Genomic DNA, 16,986 nt, shown 5'->3' on the forward strand with positions numbered 1-16,986 from the left:
AAGGGTTAAATGTACTGTATGTCCTAAATTTCAGTTTGAATATAGCAGTAATATCGATGCCCAGCGCTGACCTTAACATTTCACCGTCAACAGGAAACAACATGAATAGCACCAGTCACCTGAAAGTGAAACAGCACCTCATTACTGTACCTATAAGTGAAAAAGATTACTGTAACACAAAACTACTCAAACCCTGGTATGTGCGTGACATTGTGTATGTGTGTGTATGCTAATTAGTCTGGGTCTCATGTCTCTATATGAAGTGCGCCGTGCTCCAGAGACGTGCCTCATTAGGCTTGTGTAATGGGTTTTTAGTGTGTCTGCCGTGTCGGTTCCAGAATTTGGCGAGCTTCCTTGATGCGACTAAATTGGCGAGTCCTGTGTGCAGTGGCTGCTCCGCTCGTCAGGCGCTAACAGGCCTTAACACGGCACATGTGCTCCTTCTCTTTCAGAGCACGTATGACCGCTGTCCTCTGGAGTTGGTCCGATGCATCAAACACATCCTCTACACGGAGCAGAGACTCGTCAGAGAGGCTACAAATGTGAGTACAGAGCATATGCTGGAAAAAAAATCCACATCTTACCAAGTGTATTTTTCTCATTTCTAGTCAAAATATCTCATCACACTTAAAATAAGACATAATCACCTAAAGAGTAACTTTTCAGTGATGTATAAAAACTTATTTTTAGACAGTAGATCTTGAAAATCTTATTTCAGTTCTTAAATGTCACTGAAAAGTTACTCTTTAGGTGATTGTCTTATTTTAAGTGTGATGAGATATTTTGACTAGAAAAGAGAAAAATACACTTGGTAAGATTTTGATTTGTGCAGTGTATGTGTAAGAGTAAAACACATGCAGAGACACACACTGTAAAAATCCTAATCGTCAAGGTCAAGGTCAAGGTTACTTTATTTATACCTGTAGGTAGATTTGTTTTGCGGTCTAGGTGATTGCCTTGGCATTACAACAACACTTACATTGAGCACGGCAAGACAGGCACTTGATCACGCTTACAGACAGGACAAAACAAAAAACAAAACAGAAAGTGCTCAGTGTTCCACCATTCATCGGTATAGCAGCATGGATAAGTAAATAAAATAGGTGAGATCAAATAAATAAAACAAGATGCAATAAAACACAATAAAAACCAGAAAAGATAAAACAGATAAAACAATAAAAAGAATTCTGGATAAAAACCTGAGTAAGAACATACAAATAAATAAAAAATTTAAAAATTGGAAGTCACATAATAATAAATCGAGCACAAAAAAAAAAAAAAAGGAATAAATAACTAAATAAGTTAGTAAAGTGCAATGTCACTATTTCTTATTGAGCTCAGTGACGGCAACAGGAACAAAGCTATTTTTATAACGCTGTGTCCTGCAATCTTACCAAGTGTATTGTTTTCATTTCTAATCAAAATATCTCACCACACTTAAATAAGACAAATCAAGGCAAGGCAAGTTTATTTGTATGGCACATTTTAGCAACAAGGGCAATTCAAGGTGCTTCACACAGGACACTGAAATACAACGACAAGGGAAAAGAAACACATTTAAACATTATAAAAGAAACATGTAAAAGGTGATTAAAAACAGCAAGTGAGAAAACAACACATAAAACCCAAAAACATAAAAATACACACATATTAAGTAAGAGTTGCAGTGGAGAGTTTCAAAAGAGAATATAAAATTTAAAAGTAAAAAGCCTTTTAGTCAAAGGCAGCAGTGAACAGGTGAGTCTTAACCTTGGCTTAAAAGAACTCAGACTCTCAGCAGACCTGATATTTTCTGGTAGTTTGTTCCACATATACGGAGCATAGAAACTGAACGCTGATCACCTAAAGAGTAACTTTTCAGTGAGATATAACAATTAAAGTTACTCTTTAGGTGATTATGTCTTATTTTAAGTGTGATGAGATATTTTGACTAGAAATGAGAAAAATACACTTGGTAAGATTTGGATTTTTGCAGTGTATGTGGAAGAGTAAAACACATGCAGGGACAAACACACTGCAAAAATCCAAATCTTACCAAGTGTATTTTCTCATTTTTAATCAAAATATCTCATCACACTTAAAAAAGGGCTTAATCAACTAAAGAGTGACTTTTCAGTGAGATATAAAACTTATTTTTAGACAATAGTTCTTGAAAATCTTATTTCAAGAAATCTTACCAAGATCATTTTCACTTTTTTTTTTTACTTAATTCAAGATTTTTTTTTTTTTTTTTTGCTTAATTCAAGCAAGTAAAATTTCTTGAAAAAAGATTTTCAGGAACTATTGTCTAAAAATAAGTTCTTATATCTCACTGAAAAGTTACTCTTTAGGTGTTTATGTCTTATTTTAAGTGTGATGAGATATTTTGACTAGAAATGAGAAAAATACACTTGGTAAGATTTATGTTTTTGCAGTGCACTCACACTGTACACTGAAATATGAAGTTGTACAGATAAACAGCTTATTCATGCATTATTGATTTTACATACAGAGCTTGCAAACACAAACAGGAACTCAAATACATAATGGTAACCCACTCAGAGATTGGGTAATTGGGCAACAACAGGATGATTCCTCATTTTCTCTGTCAGGTCTGCAGATTCACACGCATTGTTATGGATATTTACTAACGCTGTTGCACTCTCATACTCATCACAAAAACGCTGCAGAATATCCTTGTGAAAGCAAACCTTCTGTAATTTCCTGCACCGCGATAAGGTGGAAGTCAATTCACGGTTAATAAAAAGCAGTGAGTTATAAAACCATAAAGCAGCCGTGCGTAAAGCATCTGACTCTCTCGGTAACTCCTGGGGTGAATCGATTTCCAGTCACAACATGCCTTTTCTATTAGTGGAATGCATATTTGGACTGATTGAATTCCACCCTGTTTAGTTTGAACCTTTACGTGCACCGTGGTTCTCCTCAGAGCTTTAACTGACCGTGCAGTCTGCCAGAGTATGATAAGCAAATGCATTTCCTCCTTCTCTATTTGCAGCGCTTCCATCAGACATGTGGTCAGTGGTGAGTCTAAAGTCAAATAAACCCGACGGTGACATTTTTGGATCGGCTTTATGTTTCTGTTACCATCCCTCATTCCATTAACAACTATAATAAACAATCCAGCGACAACCAAACCAGCATTACCGATCCCAGTTCCTAAACACACCATTTACTCTGTCTCTGCTTTTGTGTCTTGGTAGTCGAGTTCTCCGGTGGGCGGGATGATGGACAGCATGTCTCAGAAGTATCAACAGATCAACCAGGCTTTTGAGGAGCTTCGCCTGCTGACCCAGGACACGGAGAATGACCTGCGCAAGCTCCAGCACAACCAGGAGTACTTTATCATCCAGTACCAGGAGAGCCTCCGGATTCAGGGTAAGACCAGAGGACCAGAACCAGAATCATGTTTATTACCATGAAAGTAAACAGGGTTCACATTACAAGGAGTTTGCTTCAGTGGTTTAGTGCATACACAGGTCAGTGTTTGTTTTGGTAATTGAATTTCTTTTCAGAAACAAAAGAAAAACTAGTGCTTAATTGATTTTTGTTTTAAAATAGAAGAATTAAAGTTAAATTTCAAGGCGTTTTTCTTTTTCAGTGTCAAAACAGATAAATCAAATTTAAAAAAACAGATTGATTTTCATTTTCTCTTTCTAATAACAAAAAAGAAATGTTCGACCTGACAGAAATGGAAAAACAGATCAAAAACGCCTGTTTTTTTTTAAATTTTCTGGGACCGGATATTGTCATTTTCAAGGAAAGAGTGCTAATTTTATTTATTTATTTAGTTTGTATGAAATCTGGAGTACAAACCCATTGTTCGTAAGATTCTTTGTGACCTAGGCATTGGGGTCAGTGTATCTTTTGGTAATTAGATTTTCTTTTCAGAAGCAAAAAAAAAAACTAGTGCTTAATTGATTTTGGTTTTAAAATTGAGGAATTAAAATTGAATTTCAAGGCATCTTTCTTTTTCAGTGTCAGAACAGATAAACCAAATTTTAATAAACACACTGATTTTCGTTTTCCTCTTTCTAATAACAAAAAGAAAGGTGCTACCTGACAGAAATGGAAAAACGGACTAAAAACGGCTGGTTTTTCCATTTTCTGAAACCAGATGTTGTCATTTTCAAGGAAGGAGTGCAAATTTTATTTATTTATTCAATTTTTTTTTTTTTTTTTTTTTTCAGGAAAGAGCACTAATGCCTAGGTCACAAAGATTCTTACAAACAACGGGTTTGTACAAATCTTCCAGTTCGTATGAAATCTGGAATTTGTCTACATTTGTAGAGGGAGCATGTCTGCTATGTCTAGATTTTGTACAAACTGGAAGATTTGTACAAACCTATCGTTCGTAAGAATCTTTGTGACCTAGGCATTGGGGTCAGTGTATGTGTTGGTAATTGGATTTTCTTTTCAGAAACAAAAGAAAAACTAGTGCTTAATTGATTTTTGCTTTAAAATTGAAGAATTACACTTGAATTTCAAGGTGTTTTTCTTTTTCAGTGTCAAAACAGATAAACCAAATTTAAAAAACGGACTGATTTTCATTTTCTCTTTGTAATAACAAAAAAGAAAGTTACTACCTGACAGAAATGGAAAAATGGCTGTTTTTTTTTTTTCATTTTCTGAAGCCGGATGTTGTCGTTTTCAAGGAAAGAGCACTAATGTCACAAAGATTCTTGCAAATGATGGATTTGTACGAATCTTTCAGTTTGTATGAAATCTAATGTTCGTTGTAATTTGTAGAGGGAGCATGTCTACAATGTCCAGATTTTGTACAAACTGGAAGATTCGTACAAACCTATCGTTCGTAAGAATCTTTATGACCTAGGCATTAGTGCTCTTTCCTTGAAAATGACAACATCTGGTCTCAGAAAATGAAAAAAAAAACGGCTGTTTTTTTTGTCCGTTTTTCCATTTCTCTCAGATAGTACTTTATTTTTTGTTATTAGGAAGAGAAAATAAAAATCAATCTGTTTTTTGAATTTGGTTTATCTGTTTTGACACTGAAAAAGAAAAACGCCTTGAAATTCAATTTTAATTCCTCTATTTTAAAACGAAAATAAATTAAGCACTAGTTTTGCTTTTGTTTCGGAAAAGAAAAGATACCTTACAAAGAACATAGAGTAGGTAAAAAGCATGCAGTAAAAAAGAAAGCAAAACAAACAAGTAAAAGTTATAATGGACTTAGTTATTGCTCCCCTAATATAACCAACCTGTGAGGAGACAGTAATTCTGGTAATGTTTGTGTTTGTTTGTGACATTTCAGCATCAAATTATATCAATTATCAAATTAATTATCAAATTGTCTCAACATTTCATTCATAATGTGATCAATTTACTGACATTAAAGAAAACTTTCTTCTTCACTGTCTTTCTATTATCTTACAAAAAAAAAAATTAATAAATAGATCAAAACCTCTAGACCAGGGGTATTAAATATTAAATAATCAGCCTGTCAAAAGGTCCAATCCAGCCTGGGGGAAGTGCAAAAATTACACTGAAGATATTAACAGTCATGGCTGTTAAACTCCTTTTAGGTCAGGAGCCTCATACAGACCAATGTGATCTCAAATAAAAAAAAAAAATAATAATTATATGATTACCTATAAATAATGACATCTCCAAATTGTGAAAATATTTATCTTTTCACAAAAAAATCTGTATTAGCTGAATCGCTATGAACACAATGAAATGCCTTAAGAAAAAGAAGTGCAGTTTTAACAATATAATGCCTGTTACTAAATGTTTTGTGCATTGAGAGATCCAATGTGATGTTTAATTTGTGTTCATGATAATATAATGACATTTGGTTCCACAATGTTCAAATTCAAGAACACAGAACAGTCATTTTATTCCAAATAATAATTAACATTTGGTGGTTTGTCAACGGTGTGCCATCCCATTTAATTAAACAGCCTCCAGTAGCATTAACTTTCATATTATTAATACCATAACAGGAATATGCTTCAGCCTAGAGCTGCAGTGATTAAAAGAATATCTGTCGACTGCTAAATTGGAAAAGTCTAATTTCCAGCTTCTTAAATGTGAATATTTTCAATTTCTTCCCTCCTCCGTGACCGTTAACAGAATGTTGTTGGTTTGTGAATCAAAGAATTTAGTTTTGAACTTTGGGAAACACTTCTCACCATTTGTCAGGTGGTCTTGAGTACAAATTATTAATCAAACAAAATATAATCCACACATTATTCAGCAAAGAAAATAATCCTCAGTTGTTGCCATGAGTAATATTTGTGTAATACGATTAAAACCATAATACATCATAGATTACCTCATCTATAAATATGATTTCTACCAAGTTTATTGTAGAAATAGTTGTGAAAATAACTCCAAGGTTTCATTTTACATGAACTACACAAGATGAATTTACTGTTATACATTATAGTATAATGTATCATTATTATTATTATTATTATTATTATTATTATTATAGTAGAATTAAGATATTTTATTGATAATGAAGAGTTAAAACACTGCATTAAGGTTCTCAAAGGGGTTCAGGTCTGGACTCTGGTGGTCAATCCAAGTGTAAAATAATGTCTCATGCCCCTGAACTACTCTTTAACAAACTGATCCTGATGAATCCTGGCATTATCATCTCTGAATATCACAGTGTCATCCGCAAAGAAACAATCCACCTATGTTCAGACTTTGTCATTCAGTTGGCCTAAGACACTGCCCCCATAGGCTTGTACTGTAGGCACAAAGCATGATGGGTAATCCCTAAATCAACCACTGGGGAACAGGGTCAATCTGGACTCATTAGACCACATGACCTTTTTCCAGTGAAACCCAGTCCAGTCTGTATGCCCTCTATCAAACTGATGATTGTTAAAGAACTTGTTAACACTGAAACTTATTAATCACAAATAGTTTTCCAATAGAAGGGTCTTAACCATTTGTTTGGTCAAATCTGATTAGAAACTCCTTTTTTTCTTTTCTATCATTGTTTTGAATGAGAGACCCTTAGTAGAAGTGTCATACTGTGTGTTTTACACTATTAACTATCTTTACACACATTTCACAGTTTGTAAGGTTATGGAAAATGGAAAACAAATATCTGGAGCATTCTACCTTTTACCTAGCCATCAGTTGGCGCACCATTCAAAGAAATCAGTTCAGAATCAGAGTACTTGATTAATCCCAGGGGTAAATTATTGGGTGTTATAAGTAAGTAATGAATTAACAAGTGGTGCCAGGCACAACAAAGCCCACCCCTTGCAAGTATTGTAGCTTGTTTTGGCATCAATCCAGCTGATGTCATCATTTCTATGCATGTGCTGATGTTACCATATCAATTGCTTCTATACATGTGCGAAGTTTGAAGTAAATTAAAACAAAACTGATGTTTTTTTAGACATGAAATTTCACCCATTATAAGTAAATTAAAAAAAAAAGATTTAAAAAATTCATAAAAAGTGTGAACTTTGATGTACATTTTTCAAAATGTAATCACATTTATTCTGGGTCACTGGCAATCTATAAACCCAATTTGGTATGAATTCAACCAATAGTTTTGCTGCTACAGACATTTGAAATTTCACCCATGGGGAAATGGGGAAATAAAAGATTGAAAGAATGTATTAAAAATTATTAGAAAGTATTAAAAATTGAAATTTTGACTTATTTTTCCCAAAATGTAATGACATCTATTCTGGGTCACTGGCAATCTCTAAACCCAATTTGGTATAAATTTAACCAATAATTTTGCTGCTAGACAAACAAACCGAACCAAAAACAATACTCCTTGCCTCCCCTTCAAGGGGCGGGGTAATAAATAATAAATAAATCAGTAAGTAAGTAATAAATTAAAAAAATACGTAAGTAATTAGTAAATAAATAAATGAAAACGCTTTATTAAGACACAAAAGTAGAACAAAAAATTTGTACAATATGTACTAGACAAGATTTTGTCAATATGATAATTAAAGAAATATACATAAGTGTGAAAAAACTGTAGTTGTGTGTCATTCTAATTATGAGATTATGTGGTGGAATTAAGATTTCCTGTGTCGTCCAAATGGTGAATTCACAGTGTATGGGCCTTGTTTTAATATCAATACTCCTTTTTACCTCATTGCTCAACTCATCCCCGCCTGTTGCCTTTTGGATGACTTTGCCCCTGCCCCCCTCCAGCTCAGTTGTCCAGCCTGGCCACACTGCCCCCTGCTGACCGACAGCTCCGGGAACCTGCCCTCCTCAGTAAAAGAGCCACTGTGGAGGCATGGCTGACCCGAGAGGCCAACACACTACAGAAATACAGACTGGTATTACAGCATACGCTTTGGAAAAACACACTACATCTAATACAGCGATCGTCCAGTGGTTATTTATTGTAATCATATGTTGTTTGCGTGTCCGAATGCGTCAGGACCTGGCAGAGAAGCACCAGAAAACACTGCAGTTGTTGAGGAAGCAGCAGACCATCATTCTGGATGATGAGCTGATCCAATGGAAGAGACGGCAACAGCTGGCAGGCAACGGGGGCCCGCCAGAGGGAGGCTTGGACATCCTGCAGTCCTGGTGAGTTCCATCTCCACTTCCCACCAAGATCACAGCCGCTAGACTTCCCCGCAAACAAGAGGTCACAGGTTTACAAGGTTGCAGCTGACTACTGCTGGGTTTATTTCCAGGCTTTTATTGGCTCATGCGTAGATACAGAGGCTCGACAGCTTGACATGTTTCCTTTCTTTTTTGGGTTTAAATTTCCTACTTCTGTTGATTAAAAGCCTCATCTATCTTTCAGTCAACTCCGGCCTTCAATTTTATATATATGTCTTTATACATCAGGGTGCTTGAAATCCTTGAAAATGCTTGAAGGTCTTGAAAGCACTTGCAATTATAACTCTGTGATGTGATTTATTTATGTGTCTTTAATAGGGGTGTAAGAAAATATCAGTTTGGCAGTATATCATGATATTTCATTTCATGATACTTTATCGATATTTGAAAGTACTATATCGATATTTGTAGGTATTTATTTAAATGGGTGTTTTGCTCTGTTGTTTGTACTAAAAAGGTAGTAGTCGTGCATGTAGTTTTTTGTTTTTGTTTTTTTTTATGTATAACACTTTTTTGTTAAATAATGGTTATTTCAATCATCCTAAAAGCACTTTTTACTGTCTGAAAGAGGCAGATGGTAGTTCCTTTGTTGGGATCGCACAAAAACAATGTTATGTTGTTGGATGATTCAGTGACTGAACACTATACATTCATTTCACAACTAATAGAATATGAACATTTGAGCAGGATCTGAAACTGTAATGTCTTTCAACATTTTATGTATTCATTCATTTATTATTATTATTATTATTATTTATTTTAAAAAATGTCATTTTTACAGAGGAAAGTTTTGTGATATAGTATTAAATCCTGTTCTGATCAAATAAAAATGTGCTTAGTATTTGTGCATATTTCTGGTATTATTAAATTTTTCCAGGAAATAATATCTTAGAAGAAGAAACAAAACAAACAAAAAATTATTGCCTTGTTAACAGTATTGTGATGTATCGCGATATATTGTATCGTGGTCCTAATATTGTGATTTGTATCGTATCGCCAGATTCTTGCCAATACACAGCCCTAGTCTTTAAGTAGCTTTGGCTAGAGTTAATATTAGAGAGAGGTGAAAAATAAAACTTTATGTCAAAAAAGAAAATTACCAGATGCTCTCAGGTCAACTCCAGGTACATTTTGATCTTAATCTTCGGTTTGGTACGAGTGTGTCTGAAGAACACCAAGTGGTAAATAAAACTTTGTGTTTTCCTTCAATTTCCAACCTTTTCGCTATTATGAAACATAATTTTAGATGTTTGCAGCATAATGAAAAGAGGTGAACATCCCAAAAATAAGAAGTGTGCAGGATTCCAAAAAAAACAATGAAAAAATAAAGGAAGGTCCACACAACCTGTGAGCTCCCAAAACATTTATTTAACCATGTGACGTTTGGGGCCGAGGCTCTTCATCAGACTGAGGACAGATAGATTTACACAGGTGTTTTATATGCAGTGTCTAACCACAACACGTGACCTGCAATACATGTCATCTTAGAGAAACAGAAAAAATTCTTTTTTAAACGTATAATCAATCAAATGATCAACAGTCAAATGTTTCAAACGTCCACAAGTACAATTACACAGGTGTTTTATATGCAGTGTCTGATCACAATAACACATGACCTGCAATATACATCATCTTAGAAAAGTAGAAAAGAACTTTTTTAAAACTTGTCATACATATAATCAATCATAAATAGTCAAATGTCTCAAATGTCCACAAGTACAATAATTTTAGCGATCAAACTGCTTTACACTCATACATATATAAACAGGTATTATTCAAATTTCTTTGCATTTGTACAAGTCCATGTAATTGTATTGCCCATCTGAATGTGGTGACAAACACCACAGCATGTGTACACAGTTCTTATTTACAAATTTACAAAAACAAATTTACAAACATAATAATCATGAGTATATGTATTCCTGTAGATGTGTTTTACCCCAGCAATAAGGTGTTGCGCTCAAAAAAATTTGAAAATGACCCTTAAAAGTGCTTGAATTTTATTATTATTATTATTATTATTATTATTATTATTATTATTATATCTTTATTTAGACGGGATAGTGCATATTAATGAACACATTTATACATTCCATTTCAGTATAAACATGTAAATATGCCGGAGTTAGCGTCAGTGCTAATTTTCATCCGCAGTCCCCACTTAATAAATAAATAGCAGTGATCCATGCAATACAGTAGATTAAGTGCAGTACAGAGCAAGACGGAGTAATATAGGGGTGTCAAACTCATTTTCTTTCCGGGGCCACATTCAGCCCAGTTTAATCTGAAGTGGGCTGACCAGTCAAATAATAGCATGATAACCAATAAATAATGACAACTCCAAATTGTTTTAGTGCAAAAAATAACATTCAATTATGCCAATATTTACATTTACAAACTATCCAAACAAAAACGATGGGAATAACCTGGAAAAAACAGATTTTGTTAAGAATTAAAAGTACAATTTTGTCAATATTATATCTCGACTTATCACTTATACATATGCACAGAACATTTAGTAACAGGCAGAAAATTGTTAAAATTGCACTTAATTTTCTGCATTTCTTCATTTTGTTCAAGTTATTCACATGTTATTGTTAAAGGAAGTTTGTTAATGTAAACCTTTTCACAATTTAATGTTTTTTGCACTAAATCAAAGAGAAAAAATTGGTGTTGTTATTATTTATAGGTTATTATATTATTTTTGAGTTTGATCCCCTAACTTGCACTTGCACTCAAATTCATCCTGCGGGCCAGATTGGACCTGCTGGCGGGCCGGATTTGGCCCCCGGGCCGCATGTTTGACACCTGTGGAGTAATACATTACAAAACAGTACAATTCAATGCACCACAATATAGTACAAAACAACATTTGTGCCTACATGTCAAGGACTAAAATAAACATTACTACTTAAAAGACAATACTGTACAATACATTACAATACAGTACAAAACGACATTTGTACCTACATTACATTTGACCTTGTATGAATCCTGATATATGTATGTGTTTATATATGTCTTGTATTTTGCTGGGTTCAGGTGTGAGAAGCTGGCGGAAACTATCTGGCAGAACAGGCAACAGATCCGAAGAGCAGAACATCTCAGACAGCAGCTTCCCATCCCCGGGCCCATCGAAGAGCTGCTGAACGAACTCAACAGTACGATCACAGATATCATCTCAGCACTGGTCACCAGGTGAGGACCTGCACTGACTGCAACACTTCTGAGGACATTTAGAGTCCCCTTTTTTTTTTTTTGGGGGGGGGGGGTTAAATATGACCTGGATAATCAGAATTTCACATAAGTTGAAAAATTAGATAAAGGTGACCCCGATTAGACGGTGGCCCAGTCCCATTTAACCCCTTTGGCCCTACCACTTAACCCTGCCCCTCCAATTTGAAGGGGTAGGGGTGTCTCCATTCTGGATGAGTTGGAGGGGAAGGGCTAAGGTTTGGCCCTCAAAACTGAGATATTTTAAGACCACACTATGAACCTGTGGCAACTGCTCGTCTTTCAGACAGGGGAAGCTCATTGTTGGCCTGCATCAAAAAAAAAGTCCAGATATTTAAACATAAATTCAGCCCTCCGTTCCTTTTTAAGAAAATGGTCAGTGACCTTATCGTACCAAGTAAACAAGAAGACGTTGAAATTATGTTAAATTGAAACAAGAAAGTACAATGAGTGTGTTTTATTACAGTGCAAGAAATGAACAAGTAATTTCAGAGTGGTTTCTCTCTCGATTTCACAGCAGAATGCGCAATGGTATTAAACTGAACTGTGTCAAGTGAAGGAGTAGATCTCAAAATAGCTGTCAATCAAACGGGATTCAGCCTTCAACTGATCCTCCAATCAGCACGTGGAATCTCAGCGTCCAGCCCAGCCGAGCTCCGCCCACAGCTCCATTCACCCCCAGAGACGCCAAATGTCCGGGGGCGGGACAACATCATGGCATTTATCCAATTACCGTCCAGTTTTGAGGCCATGAAGAAAACTGTTCCACTCAATCCCACTGAAGTGCATGGACGCTGAGCGTCTACGGGCAAATGCACTGAGCAGAGATCGAATGAGAAAACAGCACAACGGGAATGTATGAGAAGTGAACAACATCAAGTCCATTGATTTGTGATAAAGATTCTGAACGAACTAGTCTGTGAGATGAACGTGTTCTAACACATTTGTAGTCAATGAAATGTCAACACAACCGAACATATTTAACCATTTAATTTTCATAATTTTAGGGGAAGCCAAGCTTCCCTTGCAGTCTATGAGAAATCGCCTCTGCTATGAACAGAGGGGTATGAGAAATCTCCCATAATTCTGTTCAAATCATCAGCAAACTAGAGGCAAGCACAGCAAAAGAGTGCAGCAGTGCGACAAAAGAAACACGCAAATGTACGTGTTTTCTTTGTAAATATCTTAATCATTTGATCGTCTCTTTAGTGCTGTTTCAATGTGTTATAGATCACATTTCTGCAGTTTGCGGCTGATAGTGGCAAAAAAAAAATGCCAAAAGCCCATGCAGAGACAGTAACAGTTGCTGACGGCATGGTGAATTCTTTCACAACCAAAGTTGTCGCATCTGTTTGTAGCGCCATCGATGACTTGTTTCATTTCATAGGGGAATATTTCAACCCCTATCGCTGTCACCGGTCGCAAGTGTTTGCTCCTGGAGGATTCTATTCAGTTTCTGTAAATTGGCTTAGAGTCTGGTTTCCACCAACTTGATATGTAAAGTGTCATGAGATAACTTTTGTTATGATTTGGCACTATATGAATAAAGATTGATTGATTGATATCCCTTGCAACTCTGTTTCAAGGGGTAGTGCCAAGTGCAAGGGCCAAGGGTTAAGGGTGAAAATGAGAATTGGGATTGGGCCACACACAACTCTCCTAGACAAATTTTCATAGGTGAAGTTTTACCTGGCTTTTGTGGATGTAAATACATTATATACACATTGCATACTACAGTTGGTCCAAATCCTTAGAAATGTAGATAAAAGATGTATTTGTGTGACTGGTGATCACAGGTATTCTACATACTTCAGAATGATGCTTAATTAAAGTCTGGAATTACTCATGACTAACCCTAAAATAAGCCTTATTTGATGTAACCTATCCTTAGTGTCTGGGTTAGGTAAAGAATAGATGTAAATGAAGGTCTAGGTCAGGGGTGTTAAACTCATTTTAGTTCAGGGGCCACACTCACCCCAATATGATCTCAAATGGGCCAGAACAGTAAAATAAGAACAATGAAAAAAGTAAACTTACGTTATGATAATGTTTATATCTACAACGTTTCCTTAAAAATCTGAATAACATGAACAACTTGAAATGTCTTTAGAAGAACAAGTGCGATTTTAACAATATTCTGCCTCGGTTTATCAATTTATCATTTACACATGTGCATTACAAGTTACATTACAATTACACAAAACATTTAGTAACAAACGGAATATTAGTAAACTTGCATTTACTTCACTTAAGACTTTTCAGGATGTTCATATTCAGGTTATTCACATTTTTTTGTAAAAGGATAGTTTGTTAATTTAAACATTTTCATGTAATTTTACTTTTTTTACACTAAAACAGAGATAAAATCTGCACTTGTCATTATTTATAGGTTATTATGATAATATTTTACTGGTCTGATCCAAATGACATCTTATTAGTCTGTATATGGAACCTGAATTAAAATGATTTTTACACCATTGAGTGATAATTTCTTCAGTGTAATTTTTGCACTTCACAAATTCATCCTATGGGCCAGACTGGACCCTTTGGCGGGCCAGATTTGGCCCCCGGGCCACATGTTTGACACCTGTAGTCTAGGTCACAGGTGTCAAACATACAGCCCGGGGGCCAAATCCGGCCCACAGGATTAATTTGCAAAGTGCAAGTTAGGGCATCAAACTCAAAAATAATATCATAATAACATATAAATAATGACAACACCAATTTTTTCTCTTTGATTTAGTGCAAAAAACATTACATTATGAAAATGTTTAGGTTAAACTATCCTTTAAAATGTGAATAACTTGAACAAATATGAACAACCTGAAATGTCGAAAGAAAATTAAGTGCAATTTTAACAATATTCTGCCTGTTACTAAATGTTTGATGTAGATCTGACCTATAATGCATATGTATAAATGATAAGTCGAGGCATAATATTGATAAAATTGTACTTATATTTCTTAACAAATTCCTTTTTTTTTTTTCAGGTTATTCACATCCTTTTTGTCTGGATAGTTTTTCAGTGTAAAATATTGGCATAATTAAATGTTATTTTTTGAAGTAAAACCATTTGGAGTTATTTATTGGTTATCATGCTATTATTTTACTGGTCCGGCCCACTTCAGATTAAAGTGGGCTGAATGTGGCCCCCCGGAAGAAAATGAGTTTGACACCTGTGGTCTAGGTAATAAAACTGAAGTTAAATTATGCACTGCCCACATGTCTTGAGACTGGATCTAATGGTGAGCCAGTACAGGAACCACATTCAGCCCACTATGTAATGACACCTCCATTCACTCCATATGAAATTAAATCACAAGTGGAAGAGAAGAAGGCTTGACGACTACTCACATGAGGAAAAGGGAAGACTAAGGAGTCAAGACAGATTGCAAATGTACTCAATCTTAATGGAAGTTAATGCACTCAGAGAAACCTGTAGAGACAACTTGTATCTGAAGAGAAGAGGAAAAAGCACATGAAACCTTTGTTGAATAGATTTTTTTTTTTTGGCTCAAAGGCACATCTGCCAGGGTCTTTTAGCCTTTACGTGGATCTCTTCACAGTAACTAATGAGAAGTTTTGACAGTGTCCTCTCCACTTTCCAAGAAGATAGTCCCTGCAGGGACCCCGTAATGCAGGACCCAAATTGAAAAACTATGTCACTGTCACAGCGATTTCTGATTGGCCACAGACAAGCTTTCACCCAGATGGTGACGTTATCACGCACAGTACAAGCCCAGGGTTTGTTTCCTCAACAACAACCTCTCTATATTACCCTGAAGCCCTAAGAGGTTGTAGGCTGGGAATGGGAGAGTGTTTCATCACCACTTAGCTGAGCTACAGGCCAGCTGGAGGGCTTGTAGGTACATAAGAACAGTATGTGTTTACTTTCCATCTCCCTTTGAGCCTGCAGGCTTAATCATTAGGCTCTATCTGCAGTCTCACTTTTCTTCCCCATTTTTGTGTTAATGCGGTAATCAAAAGGACAGTATGTGGGGAAAAGCAACCCAACACTGTCAGGAAAAACAAAAAGGAAGTAATTGTTAACCCTGTTGGTTAAATGAACAGTGATTACTTTCCTGACCTTTCATTAGTGTGCATGGTTACAGGTAAGGTCATTTTCAAAGGCTAATGTTCTCACATCTGAAGGTCAGCACTGCTTTAATGTTCCCTGTGTAGTTTTCATTGTACTACACACTTATGTAACATTTTTCACCAAAACACTTTATGTATAAAGTTTCATAAGCCTGTTGAATCAAAGTTACACAACCACACTGATAAGACACACGGGAACCAAATTGAACACATCAAACCATAATTGTCTATATAAAAAAAAGGACATATTTTTAACACCATGTCAAATGGATTATTGCTCACTGATTCAAGGATTCATAAGAAACACTGGATACTGTTTAGCAAAGCCTCCAGGCCAAAATTTTAGAAGTTACAGTTCCAGGCAATAAAAATGCTTGTAAATGAACCAAACCATTCAAACCACTTTAGCAACAAGGCTTTCTGCCATTCACTGTAAGGATTCTTTTTTCCATTCACAGCACATTCATCATTGAGAAACAGCCTCCACAGGTGCTGAAAACCCAAACCAAGTTCGCCGCAACGGTGCGCCTCCTAGTGGGGGGGAAGCTCAACGTGCACATGAACCCCCCACAGGTCAAAGCCACCATCATTAGTGAACAGCAAGCCAAGGCACTGCTAAAGAACGAGAACACAAGGAAGTAAGTTATTATTATTACTTGTATTTTACTGCTATATTATATTATATTATATGTGATATTACTATTACTGCTAACACTTTAGTATAACTTATATCCTGTAATTATTAAACTATATATGTATATACACACTACCAGTCAAAAGTTTGGACTCACCTTCTCATTTAAATGACATGGGATGGACCACAGATGGTCAACAAGTGCTCAGCATCGCTGGGAACTCCATCAGTACTGTTGGAAAACACTTCAGGTGACGACCTCATGAAGCTCATGGAGAGAATGCCAAGAATGTGCAAAGCAGTAATCAAAGCAAAGGGTAGCTATTTTGAAGAATCTAAATTCTAAAATAAGTTTTGACACATTTTTTTAACTACATAATTCCATGTGTGTTCATTCATAGTTTTGATGCCTTCAGTGAGAATCTACAATGTACATA

The 16,986-nt window shown here is 35.6% G+C and overlaps 1 protein-coding gene across 1 annotated transcript in view; it reads left to right on the top strand.

The window, feature by feature from the left end:
- The first annotated feature begins 257 nt into the window (after window positions 1–257).
- LOC115424786 (signal transducer and activator of transcription 5B-like) overlaps window positions 258–16,986 on the top strand; it is a 39,471-nt gene continuing 22,742 nt past the window's right edge. Inside the window, exons 1-6 of the mRNA XM_030142211.1 lie at window positions 258–542; window positions 3,201–3,375; window positions 8,158–8,288; window positions 8,393–8,544; window positions 11,626–11,781; window positions 16,374–16,553. Of these exons, the coding sequence (XP_029998071.1) occupies window positions 258–542; window positions 3,201–3,375; window positions 8,158–8,288; window positions 8,393–8,544; window positions 11,626–11,781; window positions 16,374–16,553 (1,079 nt within the window). The remainder of the gene's footprint in view (window positions 543–3,200; window positions 3,376–8,157; window positions 8,289–8,392; window positions 8,545–11,625; window positions 11,782–16,373; window positions 16,554–16,986) is intronic.

This window comes from Sphaeramia orbicularis, chromosome 8 (genome assembly GCF_902148855.1).
Source record: "Sphaeramia orbicularis chromosome 8, fSphaOr1.1, whole genome shotgun sequence".
Lineage (NCBI taxonomy): Eukaryota > Metazoa > Chordata > Actinopteri > Kurtiformes > Apogonidae > Sphaeramia > Sphaeramia orbicularis.